The 27,158-nt window shown below is 38.4% G+C and overlaps 1 protein-coding gene across 24 annotated transcripts in view; it reads left to right on the plus strand.

Moving 5' to 3' along the window:
* SUGCT (succinyl-CoA:glutarate-CoA transferase) overlaps positions 1-27,158 on the plus strand; it is a 749,104-nt gene that overhangs the window by 140,003 nt on the left and 581,943 nt on the right. For 17 of the 24 annotated variants that reach the window (XR_011538973.1, XR_011538970.1, XR_011538971.1 and 14 more), the window contains one exon: positions 11,207-11,302. The exons of the other annotated variants lie outside the window; for them this stretch is intronic. Coding sequence is in view for 14 of the 17 variants with exons in the window: in XM_070615473.1 (XP_070471574.1) it covers positions 11,207-11,302 (96 nt within the window). In the remaining 3 variants the exon portion in view is untranslated. The remainder of the gene's footprint in view (positions 1-11,206; positions 11,303-27,158) is intronic. 24 annotated transcript variants of the gene reach the window in all.

Below are 27,158 nucleotides of genomic sequence, written 5' to 3' on the forward strand. Positions count from 1 at the left end.
TCTACACAATCTCCTTTGATTAAATCATAGTCAATGGATTGTTAGCCTAATCATGGGAGTCACATCCCATCAGAATGGTAAGGGATTATACAGGGTGCATTCACCAGCAGATGGGAATCTTGGTGGCCATCTTAGAATCCTGCCCACCCCAGTCCTCTATATAGATAGCCACTGAACATCCATGGCTGTTTCTCACCATCATCCAGGCTCCAACAACTGGATTTCCAGCTAGCAATGGGTATCTTCATTTGGACATCCCAACCACATCTTTAAATCAATGTATGCCCTACCATAGAAACAAACAAAAAACCCAGCATATTTCTTCACCAAGAAAGCCATTTATATAGGTAAATTCACATTCCTTTTATGGTCCAGGCTAAAACCATTAGAGCTCTCTTTGTACCTTCTTTTCTATTCCTTACAATCTGTTACCAGGTCTTGTGATCCTTTCCTTTAAAGTCTCTCAGATTTGTTATTTCTTCTTTTCTCACAGTAGCCACAACTTAGACAAACATATGCAAGGTGACCTGTGTACATGCAAGGAAGATGAACAGTCTGAGCAATCCCTATATGTACTGTGTTCTGTACCTGCATAATTTTGTCCTACCTCCCCTTTTTAAGTGGATAATACATTATTGAATAGTGTTGAAGAAACAACGACAAAATGTCACCAGAACATAAAGGCATAGGTAATCAAAACTAGAGGAAAATGTGGCAAAGAGAGAACTGGAGAAGGTTCCCTGAACTAGCATAACTAAACAAAGTGTATGAAGCTCTTCCCAAAAAGAACCACAACTTTCTGTAGAAGAAACAGCATCTTGGGCACCATGGGACAAGGAAGGACGTCTAAGGGGTCAGTGGGAGTCAGCCTTCATTCAATTTCTCAGCCTCAGAACTGCCTAGTGCTCCCTCGTAGATCCTATTGATCTCTCAGTTACAGATTCACCCCACCCCCATTCCTAGGCCAATCCTGACTTAAGGGAAGAGTTTTTGTTCATCTCTCTCCCGTCCATGAATCTTCAGCATCATCCTATAGTCACTTTTAGCGCAATGAGATGTTGACTCCTGAAGATTCCCTTGTTGTTCCCTAAGCCACCTTTGTTGCTTTTCCCACCCTGTGAGGCCTCAGGCCCTGACATTGCTCTCTAACTAGTCTCTCTGTTTATCCATTTGGTACACGGTGAAAGAATGAGTGGACTTGCTCTATGTGACTCCAGTGGGAAGAGCCAGGGTTTAGAGGGAGAACAAGGCAAATTTCATCCTATCTTTCTCATTCCATGAAGATGCCTTGTACTATTCTGCTTTTTTGTGGGGATTGCATCCACTCTCCTCTTTTTCACCTAACATATTTCTTCTTCTTTATTAAGATTCTCCTCCCAAATTAGAGGAAAACTGTATCATTCACTCACTTTTTCACTAGTTTAACTAATAATTACTGAGTGCCTGTGTCTCAGGTAGTGTTGCTGTGGCTGGGGAGAGAATGGCAGACGAATCAGGCAAGTTCTCTCCCTCCTGAAGCTTCCATGCTGATGGACAGAGAGACAGAAAAGGAAGTGATTCCAGCTGAGTGAGTTAGGGAAGACTTCACTGAGCGAGGACATTTTTAACCATAACCCCTTCTTTTGTGCTTTCTTTTTTATCTTCTTTCATCTTGCTTAAGACTCTACACTTTCAGTTATCTTTTCTTGCATATTTAAATGAAGTTTAGGGTTTTTTAATCCTCAAAAATAAAGCCTTTATCTTCCTGCTCACTTGCTTGAGCTACTGTCCAGCCTCTCTCCTTCCCCCTGTACACAACCCTCTAAAATACTCCTGTGGCTCCCACAATCTTTTCATTGACTCCTTAACCCCCTTTAATCGGGCTTTTATCCCTACTGTTTTATTGATATTGCATCTTAGTGATCATTCATGGTATCCTGGTCATCAAATCTATTGCCTTGTTTCAGTTATTTCCATTCATTAATAATTCGTTCAAAGAGCCCCAATACTTTTCCATCTCTGTTATGACTTTGCCCACAATATTTCTTTCATGTGGAAGGCCCTTTTCCTTGTTTTTTGCATGACTAAATTCATATTATTAAAGCATCAGCTCAAATGTCACTTTCTATCCCAACTTGATTTTTTAAAAACGTCTCTTGTGGCACTGATTATTTCAATTTTGAATTATAGATTTTAACCCTCTTGAGAGATGAAACTCTGTTTTATTGATGTTCAGATCTCCCACCGCACCTGTTAGAATACTTTGCATATAAAAAGTGTTTATTAAATATCTGCTAAATGCATGAAGAAAGCAATAAGCGAAGGTAACTTTCATTTCATTTTTAGAACTTCTTTTTAAAACTAGTGGTGCAAAACAATGTATTTTATTCCAAAATCAGACATATTTTAAAGAACTGAATTATTTAAAATGTAAAAACATATTTCAAGAAGACATTTGAAACTGAAGACATGCCACCACAAGGGTAGATAAGCAAATCATGTTATTAAATGTTACTTTTCTACATTTCCACGTACTCATCACTTTTTTTTAGTTGTTAATAACCATTTTTTGAGTCAAATGATTGACTGGGTCAGTGGTTCATGGTAAGAAATATGTTTGAAGTATTATCCTAAACATGCTTTTGAAATTCTGCCTCTTTTTGCTGTCTGGTCTCACCTTCTGGCATTTGATATTCAGTTTCCTCATATGTCTGATTCTGATTCAGATGGATTGGCAAAATTATTCTGAGTATAATGCAAATATGTTTTTCTTTTGAGTTCAGTTTAAAAATAAACATCAATATGATTTGACAATCATTAGTGATAATTTACAGGAATATGAAGTGTATGTGTTCCTTTCATTAAGTTAAAAAAATGCCATGAAGAGAAGGATTTGATGATATGGTTTTTCTTTGCTATGTAAATAAAAGTAGAGATTTTAAAATTATATAACAGCTCTACTGGTTTTTCAGTGCTATAGGTAACATGTTTATAGGTTGAAGTTTATTTCTAACTACATTGGAATAGTAGCCCAGAATAGTTGCAGCAAAGCAGAAAACTTTGAATGAGCATTAAATATTATGTAATAATTAAGGTTAAATTTATGTGTAGAGGTTTACGTAATTGAGAAGGATGCTTAATCACTGTTTTTTCTTTACTGAGTAGGACGTTCCAATAAAACTTTTCCAGGATCAAGGCCATTCAGAAATTTTGAGTCTGATTCTGTAATTTAGTCTAGAATGCTAGAATCCAGACTTTAGCTGAGTTCTGGTTCTGGCTCGTCCATTTACTAGGTATATAACCTTGGGCAGATTACTAAACTGCTCAGTTCTTCAATTGTCTCTTTTGTAAAATTGGTTCATCACAGCACCTCTCTCATACAATTATCATGACGATTAAATGAGATAATTCACATAAAATGCTTAGAATATAATGCAATGAGTGCTTAATAAATATTAGCTTTTATCGTTAGAAACTTAGAATGATATAGTATGAATAGGTAGAATTCTTCTTCTTCTTTCAACATGGGATACCCAAAGTACTTTCTCTTCTCCTGAAGGTTTTTCCTCCTTGGCTCTATTGGTTCTGGAGGAATCAGTTTACTTTGGGGTGTGGGGGACAAAGTGAAGCAGATTAAATTACGCAGGAAGTTTGACATGCCAAGTAATGGTATTAGGATAAAAAAGAGATGTCAGGATCTCAAAAGCTCTTTCTGATATGAGAAGAAATTTCCCTTCTTGAAAGGTGTATTCTCTATGAATGCTAGCCCCTTCATTTCTCTTTTAGCACATTTTTCCCAGAAAATGTTGTATAGTTAGTAAATGAGTGAAGTTGAGCAGAAGAACATGAAGAGAATTACTGATTCAGTTAATAATGTGCTTTCTAAGCAAATGCGGAGGACCACTGAGTGATCATGGAGGGCGTCCAGTCCACTCCAGTGATTTGCGGGCCTTGCAGGGAATGTAAACTGTGAAGCCAAGGATATGGCCTAGGATAAGATGTGAAGTCAAGCACTGCTAAGCTGGGAGGGGCTGGCAGCAGAGAGGTGGAACAGAGAGGAGGTAGCAGAGTAGGGATGACTTAGAGAGTAGAGTGACCTGAGTGTGAGTGGTAGTTTGCCATTCACCAACTGTGAGATCCAGACCACATAGATCTCCCTGGGCTTCATTTTCTCATCTGCAAAATGAAAGTTGTAATACTGATTTCATGTGAGATAATATGGTTTCATTAATAAATGAATATTGCCCCTTTATATTCCATATAACAGCCAGGTGATCTAATTATATAAATCAATGGCTTTCTGTGACACTTAGAACAATATCCCAGATCCTTGCCCAGACCTACAAGGACTCACATGATCTGGCCCTTGCATACCTCCCTGACCTGACCTTGAACTACTCCCTCTTTTACTTACTACATTCCGGCTACAGTGACATTATTTTTGTTCCTAAATGTGGCAAGCTTTTCACCACAATAAAGTCTTTTAATTGGTTGATCTTGTTGCCTAGAAAGATTTCCCCTAGAGTTTTCACATGCCTTCTCCAGGTCTCAGATTAAATGTGACATCTTCAAAGGTGCTTTACTAACCTGCTAGTCTAGAAGAGCGCCCTCTGTGATTCTGTTTTATTTTCTTCATAGCACTTATCATTCCTTGATATTTTCATGTTTGTTTATGCCTGAGTATACCTTACACCACAATATAAGCTTCATGAGAGTATGACCATATCTGTCTTGTTTACTCTTTATCCACTGTGCCTAACACAGTTCCTAGCACATAGTAGGTGTGATATCAAGATTTTTGAATAAATGAATGAGTGAAGTGCTAGTCGACACTAAAATAAATATTGGTTCCTTTCTCTACCCTATGACGACTCTTCTTTTTATGCTTTCTTGTAAGACTGGAGCAGGACAGATGAGCCTGGAGCATCTTGTAGTTCCACAAAGGAAGGAAGTAAGTGCTAAAAACAAAAAAACCTCACAATGATGAGAAGTGTGTCAAAGGGACATAGGAGCAAACTGAAAAAGCGCCCAATGGCCAAATCTGGAATGACTTGAGCAAGAAAATAAAGTAGCAGTGGATTATAACCCAAAGTATAAAATAAATATGCAGAAGTCTGTGCTGATATAAATAAATGATTGAACAAATAAATAAATAGGAGAGAAGAGATAAATCTCCCGTGCAGAATTCCATATAATTTATATAGACACCTTGCCCTCAAGAAGGAGGAGTATAACTCCCCACCCATTAAGTGTGGGTTGTACATGGTGACTTCCTTCCAAAGAGTACAGTCTGGAGAGGGGGGGAAAGAAGAATACTTTTACAGTGGAGAAACCTGATAAACACCACCTCAGCCCAGTGATCAAGGCCAGCACCAACAGTGAGAAATCATGTTGATGGCATGTACCTTTGATATGATGTGTTGAAAACAGTGCTTTACTTTCGTGATCTTCTTTCTAAAAACCCATAACCCCCAACTAATTGTGAGGAAAACATAAGAAAAATCCCAGTTGAGGAGCATGCTGCAAAATACCTGATCACTACTCCTCAAAACTGTCCAGGTCATCAAAAACAGGGAAAGCCTGAGAAACTGTTATAAACTAGAGGAGCTTAAGGGGGCAACAATTAAATATAAGGTGGTAAGTATCCTGGATGGTATGTTGGAACAGAAAAAGGACATTAAGTAAAAACTAAGGACATCTGAACACATGGACTTTAATTAATAACAATGCATCAATAATTGATTCTTTAATTGAAAATATGTATCACACTAATGTAAGATGTTAATAATAGGGGAACTGGGTGTGGAATAATGAGAACTCTGTACTAACTTGGTATTTTTTCTATAAATGTAGATGGCCAACAGGCACATGAAAAGATGTTCAATATCATTAATTATCAGGGAAATGCAAATCAGAACTACAATGAGATATCACCTCTCTCCGGTCAGAATGGCTATAATTAACAAGACATAAAACTGTTCTAAAATAAAAACGTTTTAAAAAAGAGTTGCTAACATTTTCCCACATGATGCTTTATTCTTCTGTTGTATCATTTTGAGTGCCTACTTTGTCTTCTATTGTATATGGATATCAAAGCTTATTTATAACTACACCCTACTTCTGGGTATTTAAATTGGTGCTAGTGTTTGTATCTACATCATTGACCATACCTGGACCAGAGGAAGGGCTGTTTTTGACATGGAGACTTACCTTCTTTTGTTTTGTATTGTTTCTGGTTTCATCTCTCTATATTTCCTATTGGAGGATGATTTTAAATGCTTTCTATGTGTTGATGACTTCAGCCCAATTGTTTGTCTTGCAGGCATCTCCAATTCAATGTATTCCAAGGTAGACTCTTATTTTCTTCCCCCTTTAAATTGTTCCTCTCTCTGACTTCCTTGTTTCTGTTAATGCCTGTATAGCTCATCGAGATATTCAGCCAGAAATCTGGAAGTTATGATTGGCTCCTTCCTCTCCCTCACCATTCTGTCTCCCATGCTATTCCCATACATCTTTCACGTGTTCTGTCCTTTCTGTCCCTAGTATATATTTTACTCCACATATTTTTACATGTTCACTGCTGCCAACCTAGTCAGAGCTATCATCAACTTATGCCTGGACCCTTGCAATATCCATAACTGGTCCTTTTCTCTCTTGCCTCTTTTCAGTTCATTCTTTGAATTTAATTGCTAGTGCAGTGGGAAGCCCTATGAGTTTTAAGTAGAAGGATGATATGATATGATTTGTGACTTTAAAGTGATCATTCTGAAAGATGTGCAAAGAATGACTCCTTACAATGATCTGCAAGGGCTGGCGTGATCTGGTCTCTCATCCTCTCCAATTTCATTTCCTGTCTCTTTCTTGCTATGCTTCAGTTACATTGGTCTACTTTCAGTTTTTGGGTTTTTTTCGTGTATGCCAATCTTTCTCCTGCCTTAGGGCTTTCACACGTTATTCTCTTTGTTTTTAAAATTCTCCTCTATCTCCTCTCTCTATGGCAGTTCCTATAACTGTTTGTTTAGTTACCTTCTCTGCTATTCTTAAGTCCAAACGGGGCAGGACTATGTCTTTTCATTTGCTTATGTATACCCGGTACCTAGCATAATGCCTTACACAAAGCAGCACTCAGTATTTGTTGAATAAATAAACAACTAGTAATTACTGTTTTTATTCATGTGTTAAAAAAAATTAGTGTGCAAGCTCTATGTTAGTTGCTATGAGAACATGCAAAGGGTTTGTAATACACAATTCCAACCCTGAAATAGTTCTCAATTTACAAGGAGCGAAAGGATATGAATAATACTGTAGCATGGAAGAGGGCACTGTAGTTGGTGTAGTTTAAAGTTCTGCCACTAGCCTGCTGTGTGGCATCAGATACATTATTTCCCTTTTCTGTTCCTTTACTTATCCATCTTTAATATTAAGGGGTTTGACTAGACTTTCCTAAGGCTTTGGTTCTCAAATCTCCTGTGCAATTAATTGTACATTGGTTAAATGATTCTTTCCCAGGCTCCATCCCTGGAGAGTCTGATGCAGTAAGTCTAGGGTAGGGTCCAGGAATTCCCCCAGGTGATTGGGATATACAGCCAGGTTTAGGAACTACTGATCTAGATTTGTCTAGGTTCGCCATCTTATAATTCTAATTATAGTACAAGGCAAACTATGAAAGTGCAGTAGGAGTTGGACAAATTAAGACGTTATGTTTGTTCAGATGCAGGAAAATACTTTTTTGCTTGGGTGATGGGGAGCACTTGATGGAAATGGTGATGTTGAAATGGACTTTGAAGAGTGGATGGGGATATAGGCAGGTGCAGAAGTGAGGCGTGATTGGTGTCTAGTCAAGCTTAGTTGAAGGCCAGAATATATGCAAGTGAGCAGTTGGGAAGAAATTAACAGTTTTGATGCAATGGACCATAGTTCCAGTCTTGTTTTCCCCATGTTACCTATCATACTTGGTTGTCCTTTTGGAGATGAAAGATTCTATTATTGCAGCTTGAACCTCATTTGGCAGTAGTGAAACATGAGGTGACAGACACCATGAAGCTGCTTTGGGAAATAATTGAGCGTATTCTTCCTGAAGCCTTTTGGGGCTGTGCCCTTTGAGATCTACTTTGATCATCCCATTGGTTTTCTGGTTAGACATAAAGAATATCAGGACCCACTGTATTATCTAAAGTAATAGTTTTTCTATCCAAATTATTATTATTAAACCAAAGTTGGCTTTTTTGTTTAGATGAAACCATATAAAGGCAACATTCTGAGTAAATTATATGGCATCCACATGATGAAATAATGAGCCTAAGTTTAGGGGATGAAAGTGGTGATCTAATGCAATATTTAGAAGGGATATACAGTATGTAGTTATTAACCTAAAAGTCACATCCTGCATTCTTTTAATTTGCAGAAAGTTTGTCATTAATTGCCAGGAAGCCTCTGATTTTTTATGCATAATCACGTCATAGCTGTTGACTTCCTCCCCCTTCTCCTGTTTTAAAATATATCCTTGTAAATAGTAGATTACTTTCAGATTAGCAATGCTCCTTTTAAACATTGGGTTGCTAAATTTAGCCCTGTTGCTCTCTTTTTTTAAAAATAGAATTCTTTTTTTCCCCAACTTTGCCTCTGAGTAGTTACTCACAAATCACACTCTGTTTTTGCATGGCAACTGGCTTCAAATCTTATTTAACCTTTCTGCCCATTGGGAGCTTGCTAGTTCTGAAGTGCTTTTTGTTTTCATGACTTCATATTGTGGGAGAGAATGGCTATGGTATTCCATTTACAAACAGTCTGCGAGATGAGTTTTCACCCTTCATTCAAACTCACTCTAAATGGGGCTACTTTTATTAAATCATTGTCAAAGATAGCTTATCAAGGCAGGGCCAGAAACACAGAAGTCAAAATTGAGAAGAAAGAATAAGGTAGTGGGCAAGAAATGAGACAGCCAGGCTGATGTCCACTCTAGAATCCAACCCATGCCTACGTTGGCAGCCATCTCAGATCAATCTAGGATTTACGGGTTGACCTGTATCATCCAGTCAGCCCACTACCTCATGCAGCTCTTGCCGATGTTGGTCTACTGACTGTCAGTTGACTTTGAAATTAGAAAAGTGGAAATACCAAGCCTCTTGTGATTCTTTGCTTGCAAAAAATTACCTTTATTAATGTGAATTCTTGCCCTTCAGTAGCACCAGAACTCCCTAGAGAATGACTTTCACCAGAATTTATTTGAAAGGAACAAAAAACCCCTCTCAACATACCTAGATCATAGAAGCACCTGTTCTATAGAAAAATCTAAGACTTGAGAAAATTTCTCCAATTTCAGGAAGAGCCTTCATGGGAAAATGACTACTATTGCATCCCTGGTACCTTTTTATCTACCAGACTCTTAAAAAGAATAATAGAGTCAGAAGTGTAGACCTTGGAAGCAAATTTAAGACCATTTACTATTTTGCAAAGTGTATTCTGTGTTCATGTTGGCATAGGATGGCATTGTACGCCTGCCTCTGCTTGCACTGGAGCACTTGGGATATTATCTGCTTACACATTAGGATTTCACTATTATTTGGTTGATGCGGGAGTTCTGCTTTTTTAAAAATAAGTTTGAAAACCATTGGTTTAGGTCAAGTGCCCACGACTTTTTAGAGTATATGTCTGAAGGTCAAAGAAGTTAAATTATATGCCTATGATGGTACAACTGCTTAGAGGGTGACAGAAATTAGAAACCATGAATTTGGACTTCCCAACCAGTGCATTTTTACTACAAAATGTTGATTTGATTTTTCCATTTTGAAAGACACAGAAGTTATCTGTGAAATGGTGATTAGCACTAGGCAGCCCCAGGCAGCCCTGGAATGCTCCATGTTTCAAATGCCCAAGACCAGATGGAAGTCCAGAAGTGGGTGACTCAAAGTTTATTAGTTTTGCCACCTGGGCAGTACAGCTAAACCAGCTGCCATAAGGCAGTTTCAATTTCAACAGAGCAGTAAATGAACATAAAAGTGAGTGTAAATCCCAAGAATAAAGTAAAGGAGAATGGTTGCTGCTGCAAGGAGATTCACACACGCCGAACCCTATTGACAGCCCTTGTAGGAGGCATGGCTGCCATGCTAGGTAGAGGGCAATAACAAATTGTGGCACCAAGCCTGAAAAATCACCCTGAGAGTTGTTCCAGGAGCCAGTCTCGATTTGGGATATGTTTGACCTGGCTTGGTAGATTCCCAGTCACATTTGATGATCTAGGATGGAAAAAGCAAACCCATGCTATATTATTATTATGTTATGAGGCCAGAAGCTTTTTTTCAGGAAGCAATGGAAAGTTGTTATTAGGTCACTTTCTTTCCATAGTTCTGGGCCCTTGGAGGCATGGATATTCATTGGAACATATGCTCCTTGTGGCAGCTCACCAGGAATCATGTCATTATCCTCATGTTATCCTCACAGGGAGTTGAGTTACTGTAGGTTTTCGAGATCTGTATATGAAATACTGCAAGAGTCAGAGGTTGTCCCTACGGTTTTAGACGACCCCTTTAATAGGTCTATTGTTTTTGAAAACTGAAATAAGTATAATAATGAGAATATGGGCCTAGGTCCAAACTGAGAGAGGTACAGTAATTTTTGTTCAAATTAGAATGATTCACTAATAAATAAAAACAAAGTCAAATAATTATGATCCTCTGTGTTAGAATGCTTTGGGCAGCAAGTATCAGAAAACTTGACTAAACAGACTTAAACAAAATAGAAGTTTATTATTATTATTTTTTCATGTAATGAGAAGTTTAGAGGAAAGGCTCCTGACTTTGGCTCCCCTGCTCAGTGGTGGCACAAGCTGTTTTTGTGTCATCTTGATGGAAAGTAAAAGAGGAAAGGAATGTATACTTGCTGATTGCTATGGCTTTGATGTTAAAGGCTGGACTGAGGTTCCATCTGCTGGGTCAACCTCTGCCTTCAGATGATCTTTTTTGGAGCTGAATGTTTCTGTGTTTATATTTCTCAGCTGACAATTGCTCAGTACTTAGCCTCATGCAATAATGTAATACTGCTCTTCCTTTCTTTGTATGATGAAAGTGTCTATGCGTGCATGTTTTCTAACCAAACAGGATACTTTTCTGTCACTTTTTTTCCTTCTACAATGACATGAAGTGACATCAAGTGAGAACTTTTATATTTTAACCTTCTGTTTGTGAGTGTAAATAAACTAGCTTTTTTTTGTTGTTTGTTTTCCTGGTAGGTGGCATGTTTGACCCAGGTGGCTGCTAATTATCTTATTGACCAAAAGGAAGCAAAACGCTGGGGCACAGCTCATGGCAGTATTGTTCCTTACCAGGTAAGAATACAGAGTGTAGGGTTGGACTGCTGTAATCTGCAGTTTTGTATGATATGAGTTTGGGAAATGATTCCTTTTTTTAAAAAAACTGTCAGGGTATTCTGTTATGTATCTTTGTCTCACTATAACAAGATTTTCTTGTTCACTTTAAGTTCTGTGTTTTGCACATTTCTTCATCAGAAGATTAGTAACAGGACACTTGAATAGATCAAAGGAGTTTGCTGAAAGTGAGTGACTTTTGGACTCATATGATGGTTTCCTTTTTTTTTTCACCCAAAAGAGGCACTGCTTGTAGCCGTTTTATAAAGCATGGTTTGTTCACCATGTTAGTTATGAACCAAATGTTACCTACCCTAGCTGCAATAATATTCTCACAAGGTTCCAGTAAAATGAAAATTTGCGTGTGATGGATCTTCATTTTTTGACCAAAGCAGATGGTTCAGGAACTCCTGTTCTTTATTAAGTGTCTAAACTTGTCCTTAGGAATTCTTGACTTTGGCTAGTGTGAATGAATATGTGAAGTAACTGTGATCTTTCAAAAATAAAAATAAGAACAAAAACTCTAACTCTTCTTTCAAATCCCTAACCTTTGCTTAGCCCAGTTGCATCATATCACTGTATTTCGTAATGTCTTTGTCACATCTTCTGTACTGTGTTGTGAGGTTAAGAGTGGAGGTGTCTTTTTCATCATTGTATCACTTCTCACATCCAACAGAAGCATGTATAAGATACTATATAAATATCTGTTGAATAAAGGAGTGCATTTTACAGTAGTTATTTCAATGCTAGTCTTCTTGACAGAACACGTAAAAGTCAGCATTTTCCATTTGCCAGGAAACCCATCAACACTGCTAATCATCCTTTTAGTTTTAAGAACATTATTTCCTTGGGCAAAACCAGTTTCATTTCCATTTTCTTTAATGCAGCTTTGAGGAAAGCAGTGACCCGATGTGAATCTAGAATTCTTTTCTCTCTGTTTCTGTTTATGGTCTCTTTACACCTGAGGCGTTACTATGATTTCTCAGTAAAACTGCTTTTGAACACATTTAGTTAATCTTTTGGCATAATTACAGTTGTGGAGACATTTTCTTTAGTGCCTCTCCTCTTTTCTCCAGCCATGGTTTTTTGATCACCATTAGTGACATTTTGCTTCCCCACTTTTTAGTGCTTTGTGGTTGATCCTACAGTTCTAGCCAGACCAGATAAGAAATCTGATACCTAGATTGGATAGATGGACTCCAACTCTGATCTCTTCCCTCTTTGTTGAATATTCTTTCGGATCGTGCTGCCTTTGACAGGAGAGTGCTGTGATTTCTGTTCTCTTCTTCTACTCCACCCCACACCCTCTCTATCAAACTTGCTCCAGGCCAAGAGGTCTCATCAACTAATTTATCCTCATCCTTGATAATGAAAATCCCTCTCAAGCGCATTTTAACAGTGAGCGATGTTGAACCCATGGGGATTCATCTCAAATAATGGAAGTCCAGTCTTCAGTTTTTGATGTGTACAGAGAAAGCATTTGTGGGTGGGAAGGCTTGAGAGTGTAATTCCAAGTCATATCACATAGGGAACTGTTCATTATGTTCTAGTATAAGGTTTGTAGTTTATTTTTTTTGAAATAAAATGTCTTTTAAAAAGGTTTTGTGTAGACTTCAGCTATCCCTCCTGGGTGTTTGTACCTAGAGCTCTGGCCTCTTGAGTATGCTCTCAATTATTTCACTGTGAGGTGAAAAGAAATTTAGAATTTTTAGCTTTTCTTATGGTAGGTGAAAGATATGGGAGACTGTGTGAGTGTGTGTGTTTCTATTCTTTGAAGACAGAAATGTGCTTTTTCTGCTTGAATTGTCCCAGTCACATAAAATGGATACTGTGCTCATTTGATCTAGTTGATTGCAGCTTTATTATCTATAAGAAATAAGAGAAGATTACTAGGGTCTTTCTTAGGAGCCCAGAATTAATTTGTTTCCTCTTGGTAGAGAACTGGTTCAGCACTGTGATTAAGGAACAAATGCAAATTTAGCTTGAATGAAACTAGCATAACCAAGATGGGTCCTAGATATGCTTATAGACCCTGGTCTGTTTTCAATTTTTAAAATAGATTTGGGAAACATTTTTATGGGTGAATGCCAGGATAATTATAATTCAGTTTTCTATAATAATTACAGCTTTGCATCTAATTTGAGTTGTCTGAGTTTTGAGCTGAAAGTCTGTAATGGAAGACCCTGATGGTCTCAGGAATTAGTTAAGGTGCCCAGCTCACTTTCCTCAATTCTTGTTGAACCCTATTTGAAAGAGCATAGACCTTGAATGCATGGAATGTAAATTTCTGAAAAGTAGTGATCCTTGATTTGTGTGTTATTTTATATATATGCAATTCTTAATTTCTCAGGTTGATTATCCACTTATCTTTCCTCCCAATTCTTTGGATGCCAACTTTTTCAGAACGAGTAAGCCAAACAAAAAGCAGACAGAATTGTGATAATCGTTTTGCTACTTGTTGAACATATTTGTGGATACTTTTCTGAGAATTCAGATTTTTAAAAAGAGGTTTTAGACTTCAATGCTTTTTTGGTTCCCATTACCATTGGACTTTGCCACTGAGAAGCACCTTGCCCAAAGTTATTAATAATTACATAATATTCATGTTAATATTTTTAGTGCATTAGTATTAGTCCAATGTTTCTCAACCCTTCAAACAGTTATATTTATAAAGACAGGAGGTTTTTAGAGATGGGAGAGGAGAGTGCCGAGAAAGCAGTTAGTCAGTCTTCAAAAAGAATGTATTTTATTATGTAACAGTTATCAGTGGGGCCAGTGCCCTTTAGATGTGTGACTAACATGGTAATCCTTCTAATTTCATAGCCTGTATATATTCAAAACTCTCTTCCAAATTCCTTCAACAGCCCAGGAGCCTATATTTTCATGTCCTCCTTCGCTTTCTGGGCTCTTGACCCACACTGACCTCGACCTCTCTCAAATATTATAGAAGATCCATTCACAAATACACTCATGAGGATGGGAGACTATACTGAATATTTTGAAGAAAAATGGAGTTTTTTATAGATGAAACTTATGCAATCTCTGATAGGAAGCTTCAACCTTTCTTCCCATATCCTTTGGCTGCTCCTAGGGAGTGTTAGTGTCCTGAATAACGTAAGAATCTCCCCATCTTCTGTTCCTTTCTCTTCCTTCTTCTTTTGTCTCTTCTTCTTTTCAAGAGCAATGAATTCCTCTAGTCTTATACAGAGTTATTACACTCTCTAGGCACAGATCTTTGGGTGGCTACCTAAATACTTAACAATTTACTGTTTATATAAAGAGAGTTCCTTCCTAAGGGGCATGCTGGTGTGTGGATCTAATAGGAGCCTACTAAGCTCTCTCTGTGCTCCTGGTCTCTCCCAGTCCATACAACTTGCAGGAGCTCACAGAGTACCATATGCTCCTTCAGCTACAGTCTTGCCCCCATGATCAGTGTAAACTGCCCAAGAGTCTGGGGAATGAGACTACAACCACAACTATCTGCTTCCCTTAAAAGACTACCGGAACTAATCTCATCACTTTACACATTTTCCTCAATCACCACCAGGACTCTAAGCCTTCCAGGCCATCTATTATCACCTAGACAATTATTCCCATATGGCTCTGTTCATCTCTTCCTTTGATCCCGTCATGTCTTCTGTCATCAATCTTGGTGGCTCTAAAGTCTACATAGAGGACCCATGCAACAGCCTATCCTCTCTTTTCTTTAACCTGCCATCCCAATACTTTTAATGATCTTTTCCTGTTTTCACATGGCTCCCACTCAGGTCTTTCTAAAGTTCTAACATACGTATGAATTGTTTAGAAATTTTGTTAAGATGCAGATTCTGATTCCAGGTGATGTTGATGCTGCGCTATGAGTAATAAGGTTCTAGATCTAGACTTTGTTGTTATCGATGACTATCCCATCTCCTTTGTACTAAACTGGCAAAATCCCACTGCTGATTAGACTTAATACTCCATCTATTCCATGTCTGTACTCAAGCAGTGGATATGGCTAGAAGAAAACCATAACCACCACGTTGACGATCTATCTCACTTTCAGTTTATGGCTGTCTCTCTCAAGATGTCCCTCAGCTTACCCAGCAATCCTGCCACACTTACCTACATATTTATTTTCTCTCTTTGAGATGACTATTGCACATTTTCTCTCTCCTCAAATCTTCCCTTCTCTCCTCATCCTTAGCCAAAGATTCTGCCTCTTATTTCACTAAAAATTGATGTAATCAGAAGAGAACTACTTCATCTTTTCTCTGCTGTACCTCCTAAACTGCTACCTGTGTACCCACATATAGTCCACTTGATTTCCTCCTATCACAATGGATGGACTGTCCTTTTCACATTTTACCTACTTGAAGGCATTGCTCCTGCACTGTCTCCTCTATCACCTGTGTTATCCATCAGTGCACAAACATATGATTACATCCTTCACCTTAAAGACCCAGCCACCTACCTTGGACCCTCCGGGCAGGTCTTTCTATCTCCCGTCCCGTTTCTCCATGCTCTTATATTACAAAACTCCTCTAAAGAGTTTCCAGCGGTGTCTGCTGGAAGGAAGCACTCCCCCCTCTGTTCTACAGTGCCATTTGTGCCTCACAGGCAAAGGGATTTTACAGCACTGAGGCCTCAGGAGTTTGGCTGCTGTGGAATAGTTAGAGGAAGTTGACTTTCTGAGCAGTTCATTAATAAGAATACTCGTTTTATGTTTTTTTCTTGAGCCTTTGAAATGTAGGGCCTTCAAAGGGATTTTTTCCTTTAAATGGCTTGATAATTTGCATGGTGATTTCTTTTAGACTTTTTTTTTTTCTTCTGGAGTAGCTTCTAATTCAAGAGATTGAAGAAAACAATTATTCAGATGATTAAATAAAATCATGGCTCCCTTTCTTCAGTTTGGGCTCATTTAAGTAAGAAGTAGAGCAGGAAGCTGTGCTATGTTATTTCTGGTAGGGACGTTATACTGTATATTTAATTTGGCACAAGCAGACACTCAGGCAGGCAGTAAATTCCAAGTTTGAAGAGATGCAGCACTTTGCTATCATTCCTTAGAAAACGTCAAAATGCTGTTAAATCATAGCAGATTAGGTAACCTTGGGGATCTTTTTTTAAAACTTATGTTAAGGATTTGAGTCAAATTGTAAACAATATGCATCTGTCTCTTGTGTGACTTTTTTTTTTTTTTTTACCATAGTCACACTAAGGCACTCGCTAAAGTTGGAGAGTACAACTTAAACAGGCATTTGATTGTATTGCACATTTAATTTAATTGATGCATTGGTAATAGCAGTAATAATAATAATGCTGGCTTGAGCATGATTGAACACATACAATGTAACTGGGATATGTATATACACACACACACACACACACACACATATATATTCTCATTTCATATTGATGAAGGGGAGACTGGAGAGAGAGAGCAACTTTTCTATGGCCATAGCTAGACAGTTGAAGAGCCTGGATTGGAACCATGGTTTTAAGATTTCAAAACTTGATTCTTTTCTCACCATGTCCAACTAGTAGTTCTTTTGGTGCTTGACACATTGCGGATGCCTGTCTTTTCATTTGGCAGATGGTAGAATTCTTCTAATCTGTTTCCATCATGTCTTTGACAAATGACCTGCTTATTATGATTCCAGAAGCTACCAACCTAAGAAGTGATCTTGCTATAGAAGTAGATTTGAATTCTGAACTCTTGGGTAGTTGTAGGTTTCCCTCTGCTGTGTTTTCAATTCCTGCTTTCAAATGACTCTTGATAAATCAATTAAACTACAATTTCTTGAGCCCCCTATAGAGTAAGCACTGTTTTGGTTCCTGGAGGCTTCCAGATGAGGAAGAACTGGGCCCTGGATTCCAGGAGCTCCGAGGCAGTATAGCAGGCACAGCTGGAAGAGCTTCAGCTTTGGAGTACGACAGACCTGGCTCAGAACTTGGCTCTGCCACTGATTGGCTGTGAAATCTTGGACAGGTCTTTTGATATCCCTAATGTTAGCTGCTTCCTATGCAAAAGGTTATAATGATAGTTGTGTCCATGTTTACTGAAGGAATTAAATGAGATAGTGAATGCTAAGTGTTTTATTCAGTGCTTGACTCTCGTAAGCATTCAATAAAAGGTGGCTACTATTATTATTTCTGTGGTTGAACTAATGATTATGACTTTGTAAAATAGTTTCTAGGGGGGCCGGCCCGGTGGTGCAGCGATTAAGTTTGCACATTCCACTTCGGCGTCCCGGGGTTTACCGGTTGAGATCCCTGGTGTGGACATGGCACCGCTTGGCAAGGCATGCTGTGGTAGGCGTCCCACATATAAAGTAGAGGAAGATGGGCATGGATGTTAGCTCAGGGCCAGGCTTCCTCAGCAAAAAGAGGAGGATTGGCAGCACATGTTAGCTCATGGCTAATATTCCTCAAAAAAAAAAAAGTTTCTAGGAAACTATGAAATAGTCTCTATGAAAACTATCCATGGCAGCTTAGGGGCAGAGTAAATAAAGATACACAGCTGAATTTCTTTCTTAATGAAATTCTACTTTAATTTCCTTTTTTTTTTTTAAAGATGAAAAGGAGAGCAATGCATTGTGGTACTTTTCTGTTTTAAAAAACTGTCCTCAGATCTTTTTCTGAAACTGTAGTATTTTGCCATTGCCATAATGTAGCATTATTTAAAGAAATACAATGTCAGGAGAATCATCTATAGCAACACCACTCAATTGTCACAGGGAACAGGGATGCTAGTTTACTGAAGCATCTGGTTGAGTTTTAGTATAAATTCATACCTAACAAGATAAAATATGACAAAAATGATTTTCACAAGTAGTCTCTGAGAAGCCCACAAGATGGGAACCAATCTCTGTAAAAAGATATCTACCTAACCCTTTGAGAGCCAAAAATTGTGGATATTTCTCCCTCCGTTTTAAAAAGTGAGAGAACTACAGAACATTTTAAACATCTATTCTTACAACCTTAAGATTGCAATGAACTTTGATAATGTTTACCCAGTAAGAAATACCTGGAGATTTATTGGGAACAAAAGTGCAGATGATAGCAAGCAAGTTAGATTACATCTCAGAGGTTTCTGCAAACGTTTGGATTGCTTAGCAATGACAAATTAGAATATTCAAGTATTTTTTATTTTTTTGTAAATTAAGGAATGGATTATCTGAGTTTCCCCTGCCAGGTAGCTTTTGAATATTTGCTTTAGGGTGTGTGTGCTTTGATCTCTATGAATTTGGGGTTCTTGTTAAAACAAAACAAAATCTTTTATTTGAAGATCCTGGTTACTTTGAAACCAAATGGCCTGGACTTTACCACAGTCCTAAGAATATAAGTAATTGGGCAGTCCAACAGGCAAATAAAATTAGGGCAGATATGTCAGCTACGAGTATGATAGCAGCCACCCTCTGGGCTTCTGCTTAGAAAAGGTTTGGCCTTTAAAATAAAATTCCTAAATTTAAAATAAATTGGGCAATATGACGTTTAAGGAGAGCATATTGACAAAGAATAAATATACTTATCACTGTTCAAAACTATTGTGATTTTTAAAAATCAGAATTGCCTCCAGTTGACAGATATGATATTTTTAATGCATTTCACTAAGAGGTAAAATAGAAGGAGGCACAAGGAAAGGCAAGATATCTTAAGGAGTAAATCTGGAATTCCTTTAGGATCTTATCAGCTTCTCTTGCATTCTAAATATACATGCAGAATTGATGAGATTGTATCCTGTTTACGCCTATCAATTTGGCTAAAATTATCCAAAAGAATCGAATGCCATTTTGAATATTCAGTTAAATAAGAATATTATTAGTTATTACCCTTAATAATATTGTATTAAAAATAATCATTATAATCGTTAGAGATAAAGTTTATTGAATGATTACTGTGTGTTGGTTATTAACTTCTTTACATATATTAATTCAATCCTCACAACAACCCTGTGAAATGGGTATGGTTATTGTCTTCACTTTCAGATGAGGAAACTGAGGCATAGAGAGGTTAGGTAACTAACTTGCCCAAGGTCACAGTGAGTGGGGTAGCTGGGATTCTAACCAAGGCAGGGGGACTATGCTATATAGGCAGATGACTCAGTGCTACTCACTTACACTGGCTTGCTTAGTTTCATTTTCTGTCTTCATTCCACTTTTGGGGAAGAATTATGTGAAATTTTCCTCTACATAATTTCCCCTTTAGGACTGCCAAGAGCAATTGAAGAGGTATAAACAGTTCTGTTGTTTACTTATTATAGAGATCTTTAATTAAGACTTAAAAGTAAATTTCCTTCAGGAAATCAGGTTGTACAGCTCTTGAATAAATCCTTTGATTGCATATGTTAAAACTGTATTAGAATCATAATGGAGTCAAGTTATAGTAAAACAGCTATCTGTAGCTCCATCTATGTAACGAGAACAATACTGTCCTTGAGCGACACATGAGCTTGGGATGGTTTTAGCTAGTGTGAGACTCATAGTTGCTGGTTTTCAAACTCTATGAGGTTGGTAGACTGGCGGGGGGGTGGGGTGTGGAGTTGGGGTGGGAAGGAGTATTTGGGGGCATAAGGAGGAGTATTCAGGGGCATTGGGTGGGGGCAGCCTGGGGAGAAATCAAGTGGCAGATCTCCAAGTATTCCAACTCCATCTCAACCAGAACAGCTCCACTTTTTTGTTTGTTTGAAATAGGGGTTCCACTGCTTAAAAGTGATTATTTGTCCTAGAGCAGTCGGCTTTACTGAGGGATTCTACTGGACCGGGAAGTGGGTTTTGTACACGTTCATGTGTGTGTTTTGGAAGAGAAAGCCTGACTTTCATCCAAGGTGATGGCTCCTAGAACTGTGACCCAGAACCAAAGAAAGGGTTCTAATCTGGCTGAGAAGGGGGCCTTGGCAGGAGGAGTTTGTGGGGGGGCCTAGCAGAGCTCCTCTGTGGAAGAGCGCACATGTTACCTTCCAGCTAGGAGTCTGGCTTGGTGGCTCTGCATGGAGGTCAATGCTCTTTGGCTCAGATAAATCACATAGGACTGGATTCTGGAAATGGTTGGATTTGGATATAGTTACACATCCTGTTCTGTTCTTAGGGGTGTCCAGGGCAAATACTGTTGAAATTCTGAGTAGGTGTGCTTAGCGTTCAGACAATACCCTGATGGCTCCCTGTTCAGGGGCAGGTTACCTGGGGGAAAAAGAACTGAGTTCTGATATGGTACAAATTACTATTATAATTCAATATTGGGCAAATAAATAATAACAATAAAGGAAAATCTGTAAGACGTTAAGTTCTGAAGTGAGCCTGTATTGGAGTCAAATCATGCCCACCTATAAATATGGCTTGTGAAGTGTGCTCTTTTCCTTCTTAGTTTTGTTTCTGGCGTTTGGGAAAAGGAGTACTGGTGCAGGGACTCTGCACAGACAGGAGATGTTAAGTGTGCATGCTGGGGGGGAGGGGCGGGCAGTGAATTTTTTGAACTCATGTTAATAATTCGTTTGACCTAATTTTAACCTGGAAATGAGTCTCAAGTGTCCCTTCCCCGTTTTCTTTCCTGAGGGTAAAAGCAGGTGTGAAATGCTCCAGGTCCTCAACCACTCTAAGTGGTCCGTGGAGCAGCAGCATCGGCTGGAAGCTTGTTGGAAATAATAGACTCTAGTTTATTCTACTGAATCAGAATCTGCATTTTAACAAGATTCTCAGGTGATTCGTTTTCACATTAGGTTTTGAGAAGCCCTGCTCTGAAGTACATGTGAAATCCTCTGGTCGTTGTATTATGAGTCCACTAGATGTCACTCTTGTAACCTGGTAATGGGATGGTATTTTTCAATGGGGACTTGGAAGAATCCATGAACAGGATCACGTTATTAGGTGATTTCCTCCCTACTCTTAGAGCTACTGATATACATGTTGATTATTTAAGGTAAAGTTACCTTTCTCTCTGGTTCAAAGTCCTGGAGAGAGATTCCTGGGAATGATTTTCATCGTGTTGAATTAGCACTCTTGCCTCTGCCTTTCCCTCCTTCAAGCCCCCTGTTGCTTGAGTTAGTTCTGTCATTATATAACCTTAGCACAAGAATATGCTGCAGATGCTCTGACTGACTGGCTCACTGAGAAAACAGCGTCCTGGGCTGCTCAGCACAGTGACATAGAATAAATGTACAGATTTGATCTCTGTAGAAATGACTGAGAGCAGAAAGGAAGCAAGGCTATATCCTGAAATTAACATCACCTCTATGTGATTGTTGAAGGAAGTGCAGACCTTTCTGAATTCTTGGGTGTCCCAAGGGTGGTTTTACAAAGAAGATCGAGTCTACTTCTGCTTAGAAAGAAATGTCCCAAGTGTAATCTTGTAGGGCATTAGTTTTAGCCGTGAAGATGAATATGAGGGATGTTTATAGGTAAAGTAAGATCCAGAGGGAGATGATATACTTTCAGAGATATATGAGGCCCCTAGGACTAGTCCTGTTAGCAACTGGTTAGGTCTACATATTAGGAAAGAGAGGTGAAAAGGTTAAGGACTATACTTTAGAATATCCAATTTTTTGCCGGATGCCCAGCTTGAGAAAAGGTAGTTCTTGAAATAAATCAACCTCTTGCAAAACTCTCCTCCCTCTGAGTCTGATGTGGTTGTTTCTCTGTTTCAGTTAACAAGGGTAGCAAGCAAGTCATAAAGTAGCAGGTATGTGTGTGCTTGGGTGTGTTTTGTGAGTTGTGTATTTCTTCTTCTTGGTGTATGGGAGGGGCATTTAATTTATAATATCACTAAATGAAAGAAAAATGTTTAATTTGATTGATTTCAGTAAAGTAAATATCTTATTGGTATGAAAGCAATATGGCTTTAGCTTAAATATAATTTTCTTTGTGCAATATAATTAAGGTGGCCATGGTATTTATTTCTAAGCTTTATGGTCCTTTTTGCAATGTCACTTTTTATGATGTGATTCCTGATGACCAAGAGCGGAACTAATTTTCAAGCATTTTACTGAAAATTAATTTCACTTTTTTAAAGGAGTATCTAAATGATGGAAAACAAACCTAAAACGCTCATTCCCATTCCTAGCCGTGGTCTAAATTTCTGCTTCTGCTGTGATGAGATTTTATACCACCGTCCCCTTTATTGTTGAATTCCCTTCCCTCCTTCCTTTTTAACTGTTACTGCTGAGACTCCAGATGCTACCAGATATAGAGACATACTTAGATATATTACTTAAAAGCATGGGCTTTGGAGTCAGACAGACTTTGGGGAAACTGCTTCGTTTCACTGGGCCTCAGTTTCTTCGTTTGTAAAATAGCAATAATACTACCTGTCTCGTGGGTGATGGTGATGCTTTAGCAAGGCAGTGCTCATAAAGGGTGTGGTATAGAGTCAGGCGCATAGTGCATATTCAGTGGATGCAACTGTTATCACCATCATTGCCCCATCTCACAGACCCCAGACCTGTGGCAGGAGCTCCTGTTCCTATACTTTTTCTCTTCCAGAGGACAACTCCAAGTCAGAATCTTCCTTTTCCTCTGCCTGGAAAATGTATGTGATGAGGGCGTGGGTTGATGGGGAACAGATCAATAGGACGGTAGAGTGGTAGGGAGGATATTGATCCTAGAACTGCAACAAGGAGAGAAGTTCTCCTTACAACCCACATTGGAATTCTCAACGGAAATCTCCCTCAGTGTTATAAAACGGTGATCAAGTTCATAGAATTGTTAGCACTGTTAGTGTTGCCAGTACAGGCATATCTCAGACTGGCCCATGATCCTATGCACCAATTTAAACATTATTTCTAAAGAGAAACAAACTTGGAGATGCAAACTCCCAAATCCCAAGTGATTTTTTGCACATAAGTTCCAGCTTGCCTGCTCTTTATTATCTTTACTGCTTTGGAATGACATTTTTGGTTTACAGAGGACCTCTAGGCTTTCAATAGCTGTAACTCATACCTTGGGGTCATTAGAACATTACCTGGTTAGCAACAGCCTCAGAAAGCTGCTGTGAGGAAGTCCAAAGAGATCTTTCATCCTGAAAACATCCTTGCATGAGTTTTTACTGTTTTCATTTGATAATATCCTGCTGATGAAGAACAATGGAGATGTTGATGTGACAGCAACTGTGTTAGTGTGCTGCCTCAAATGGAAGAGGATATAAAATATTAAAGGATTGTGAGCACTTTGCGTCTTTAAAATACACTCACTTTTCTTGCTAGAGTTTTGGAATCTGCATTGGATTTTTTGCTTTTTACCTGATTTTTATATATATTTTTGTTAATTGTTTAAAACGCGTTCTCAAAAAACCTTAAGGGGTATGGATCGTACTTTTTCTCCTATGTATCATTCTTGTTTCCATTGCAAGGAGTCAAGTCAGTAAGTTCAGTCCTAGTTCAAAGAAGCTGGGGGGTAGGGAACAAAACTTATAATGGTGTTACTGTGTAGATTGCAAAAGAATCTGAGGTTTGTTCAGAAAATATAATGGTGCATTGAGGTGTTGTGTTAATGTGGGGGGCCAGAAAATGAGCTCAGTGTGTAGCGAATCTCTTAAGTGGCAGTTTAGAGTTTAACCTAAAAATTGGGAGAAAGTTGATAAGTGCAGGGGAAGCATGAGACCCAGTTTGACACAGACCTTGCTAGGGTGATGGTGGTGGGATGTGGAGGAAGACTGAAAGGAGAAGGAGAGTCTGTGGTGTGTTACATGAAGATGAGGATGGCAAAATTGTCCTTCCATACCAACAGAAAATTGACAGTTTTGTAGGAAAGCAAAGCCCCAAGTATTTAAATTCACGTTGGATGTATAACCTCTAGAAGTATAGGAAAGAGTGGATAGAATGATTGGTAGCAAGTAAAGATCCTGATTCCATTTTCTTTTCATAGGCTGGATAGAAGTAGAAAACTGGTAGAAACTAATGAAAACTGGTACTGCAGGGTTATGAAATCTACAGGAATGTTAAGGATGGATGAACTGATGGGATTATAACGTTTTATATACAGAAATGATGAAAACAGAGGAAGTATAATAACAGCAAAATTCATAAAAAAATGCCGGACAAATAAATTCTCTGTGGATGAGAAATTCATGCTCACTAATAAGGATATATTTAGGGACACTATGAATCAGTGGCTCAAATTTTTTTTTTTGCTCATAATTCCTTCGAAAAACTGACAAAAACTATAGAATCTTTTCTCATAAAAGTACACATACCCGTATGCATGCATGATTTTGCCTATGATTTTAGGAGCTTCTCAGACCTTCTGGAACCCATCCCTGGACCCTAGGTTACGATCCCCAACCAAAGGCAAACTGAATATGGTAAAGATAGTGAAATTATGTTAATAACACTGAAATTAGACCAAATAGTAGGTATGAAGGAAATCATACCCTGAGACTGAAAGATCTCACGCAAATTTCTGCTTTATAGGGCAAGAAGTTTTAGAATTAAGGAAAGAATGGAATTATACTGGACTTGGGCCTAAGATTAGACAGGGATTGGTACAGGAAATTATCTGTGACTATTGTAATAATGCTCGCAACTCAATTACATTCAACCTTCTGAAGGAGAGTGAAAGGCAAAAAGAAAAAGTCTTATCACTTTATTTCTTAGTTTTAGAGAATGCAACTATGATCAAATCAACGTGTGCATTAAGTTAAAATGAAAGTACTATTTTAAAAAGTCCGTAAGTTGTAGGAAACCGGGAAATTCTTTAAACACATTAGTGAAGGGGCAGGAAAGTATGTCACATACCAAAGATTAGGAGCTCATATAAAAACTTTTGCATCAATCTCATAAAATAAAAGAAGCGAAAGTGGGAGGGAAAGTAGGCAAAAGATTGTTCAAGTGAGAACAGGGAAGGCTTCCCAGTGTGACAGGTCAGGTGTAAATAAGAAGCCAGTCAGACTGTAAAGGAATTCAAGAAACAGCACAAAAAGGGCTGCAATCCAGAAATAAAAGCTTTTTTATACATGAAAGGCAGAGGGTCAACTGGAGAATCAATGGGACTGCTTGATGATCAGGGTGCAAAAGATGTGCTCACGGGGAAGAAAGGATATCTAGGGGCTCAATGAATGCTTTGCTTTGGTCTTTGTTGAAACATAGAAATTTCCACTGTCATCATGTCTTTTGAAGCAAAGAGGCAAGAGATGTAGTATTAGATCAAATAGTGGTGAGGGAACAGGATGTTCTACCTGATTGGCATCCTGGGTATAAGCAAATTGCTGAAACTTTATGGCATCCCTTATAGGTCTGAAGAAACTCAAAGGAATAAACTGACCAAAATGTGAAATAAGTTATTGCACTTAGTCTTTCCTTTTAGTGAATTCCACTCTTGTTTCCATTCTCATGAGGAGACCTTACAATCTGTTGATTGGTGACTCTAGTTCATATTGGTGGATTCCAAAAGTTGTAGGATCCTTGACTACTTAGTATAATGAATGGAGAAAAGTATTCTGTTTTCTATAACATGCTTGAATTGTTTGAAGAGGTAAATAAGCACCAGGAAAAAAACCAGCAAATGTAGTTTGTGTAGACGTTCAAGGAGTCAATTACAAAGTTGCATAACAAAGCTATCCCCAATTGTGTTACCATGGTATTAGGAGGAATGTTTTGTCACACGTAGGTATTAATAGAGGAAACAAAAAGTAGGATGTGTGAGCCTGCTGTTGATAGAGACGTGTAAATAGTGAGGCCCCTACAGGGATTTCTGCTGGACCTCTTTCTTAAACATGTTTATGGATAATCTGAAAGAGTAAGTACACAGTGAAACTTCTGAGGGTGCAGGACTAAGCTCTTTTGGCTAGTGAAATTGTAAATCAATGGGAATAAGCTTTTGAAGGATCGTATAACTGGATAAGAAAGTGGTAGGGAGACTCCAGTAGTGTGAGAAGTGCTACCTATTTAGGGAAAAAGAAACCAGACTAAACTTATAAAATTTTGGGCTTTTTGGAAGCCTGCTTTCATTTATGAACCAGGAAAGGAATTTGGAGGCGGTGTAGTTGCATCCTTCTGAACAGGCCAACAGAATCTTGGAAGGTTCTGAAAACAAAGGTACACTTGAAGCAAAACCAATCTGCCTGTGGATTCTTTTGGTTTTGATTGCCACATCTCAACAAGGATGGTGAGAAAGACCTGGTTTCGAATCTTGCTCAATCCTCACAGGACTGTTATGAGAACCAAATGAAATATATGTGAAATTGCCTAGTACAGTGGTCCATGGCAAGCACTGAATGCAGAGTCTTAGAGGGGATATGATGAAATTAGACTATCCCACTTGGAAGAAATCATTCACTGTCACCTGGAACAGGAAAGTCCATACCAGATGCTGACCCACCTTCTCTCTGACTCAGCTACAAGGAACTCACTTTTTAAGAGGGAGACAACTTAATTTTTGAACAGCTCTAATTGTCACTCAGGACTTTGTACTTAGTTGAAAGCTACCTTTCTGTAAATTTATAGAATAACAGAGAAGAAAGAAGACGTGAGAGATCACTCAGCCAAAACCTCCTATTTTATGGATGAGGGCAAGGAATATAAGGTGAAATCAAATCTCAGGAAAGCAAGTGAGGCACGAATGACCAATTAGTGATCTCTGATTTTTCAACAGAGTAATCAGTCATAAGATGCCCTACACACAAACCTACACACATCTTTTTAGATAATAGTTACTAGATGTTGTTTAACTCAGAGTGGTGTGGTCTGTGGAAATTGTTAGAGGACTTGGCATTCCATTTTCGAGTCTACAAAAAAATATCTGGGAAACCTGTTACTCATAGTGACACTTTCCGATCCCAGAATATTAAAAGTTAATAGAAAGTCCCAATATCTTAACAGTTGGTCTCCCTCAGCATTGAAGGAATCTAGTCT

The sequence above is a fragment of the Equus przewalskii genome, chromosome 4 (genome assembly GCF_037783145.1).
Source record: "Equus przewalskii isolate Varuska chromosome 4, EquPr2, whole genome shotgun sequence".
Taxonomy (NCBI): domain Eukaryota; kingdom Metazoa; phylum Chordata; class Mammalia; order Perissodactyla; family Equidae; genus Equus; species Equus przewalskii.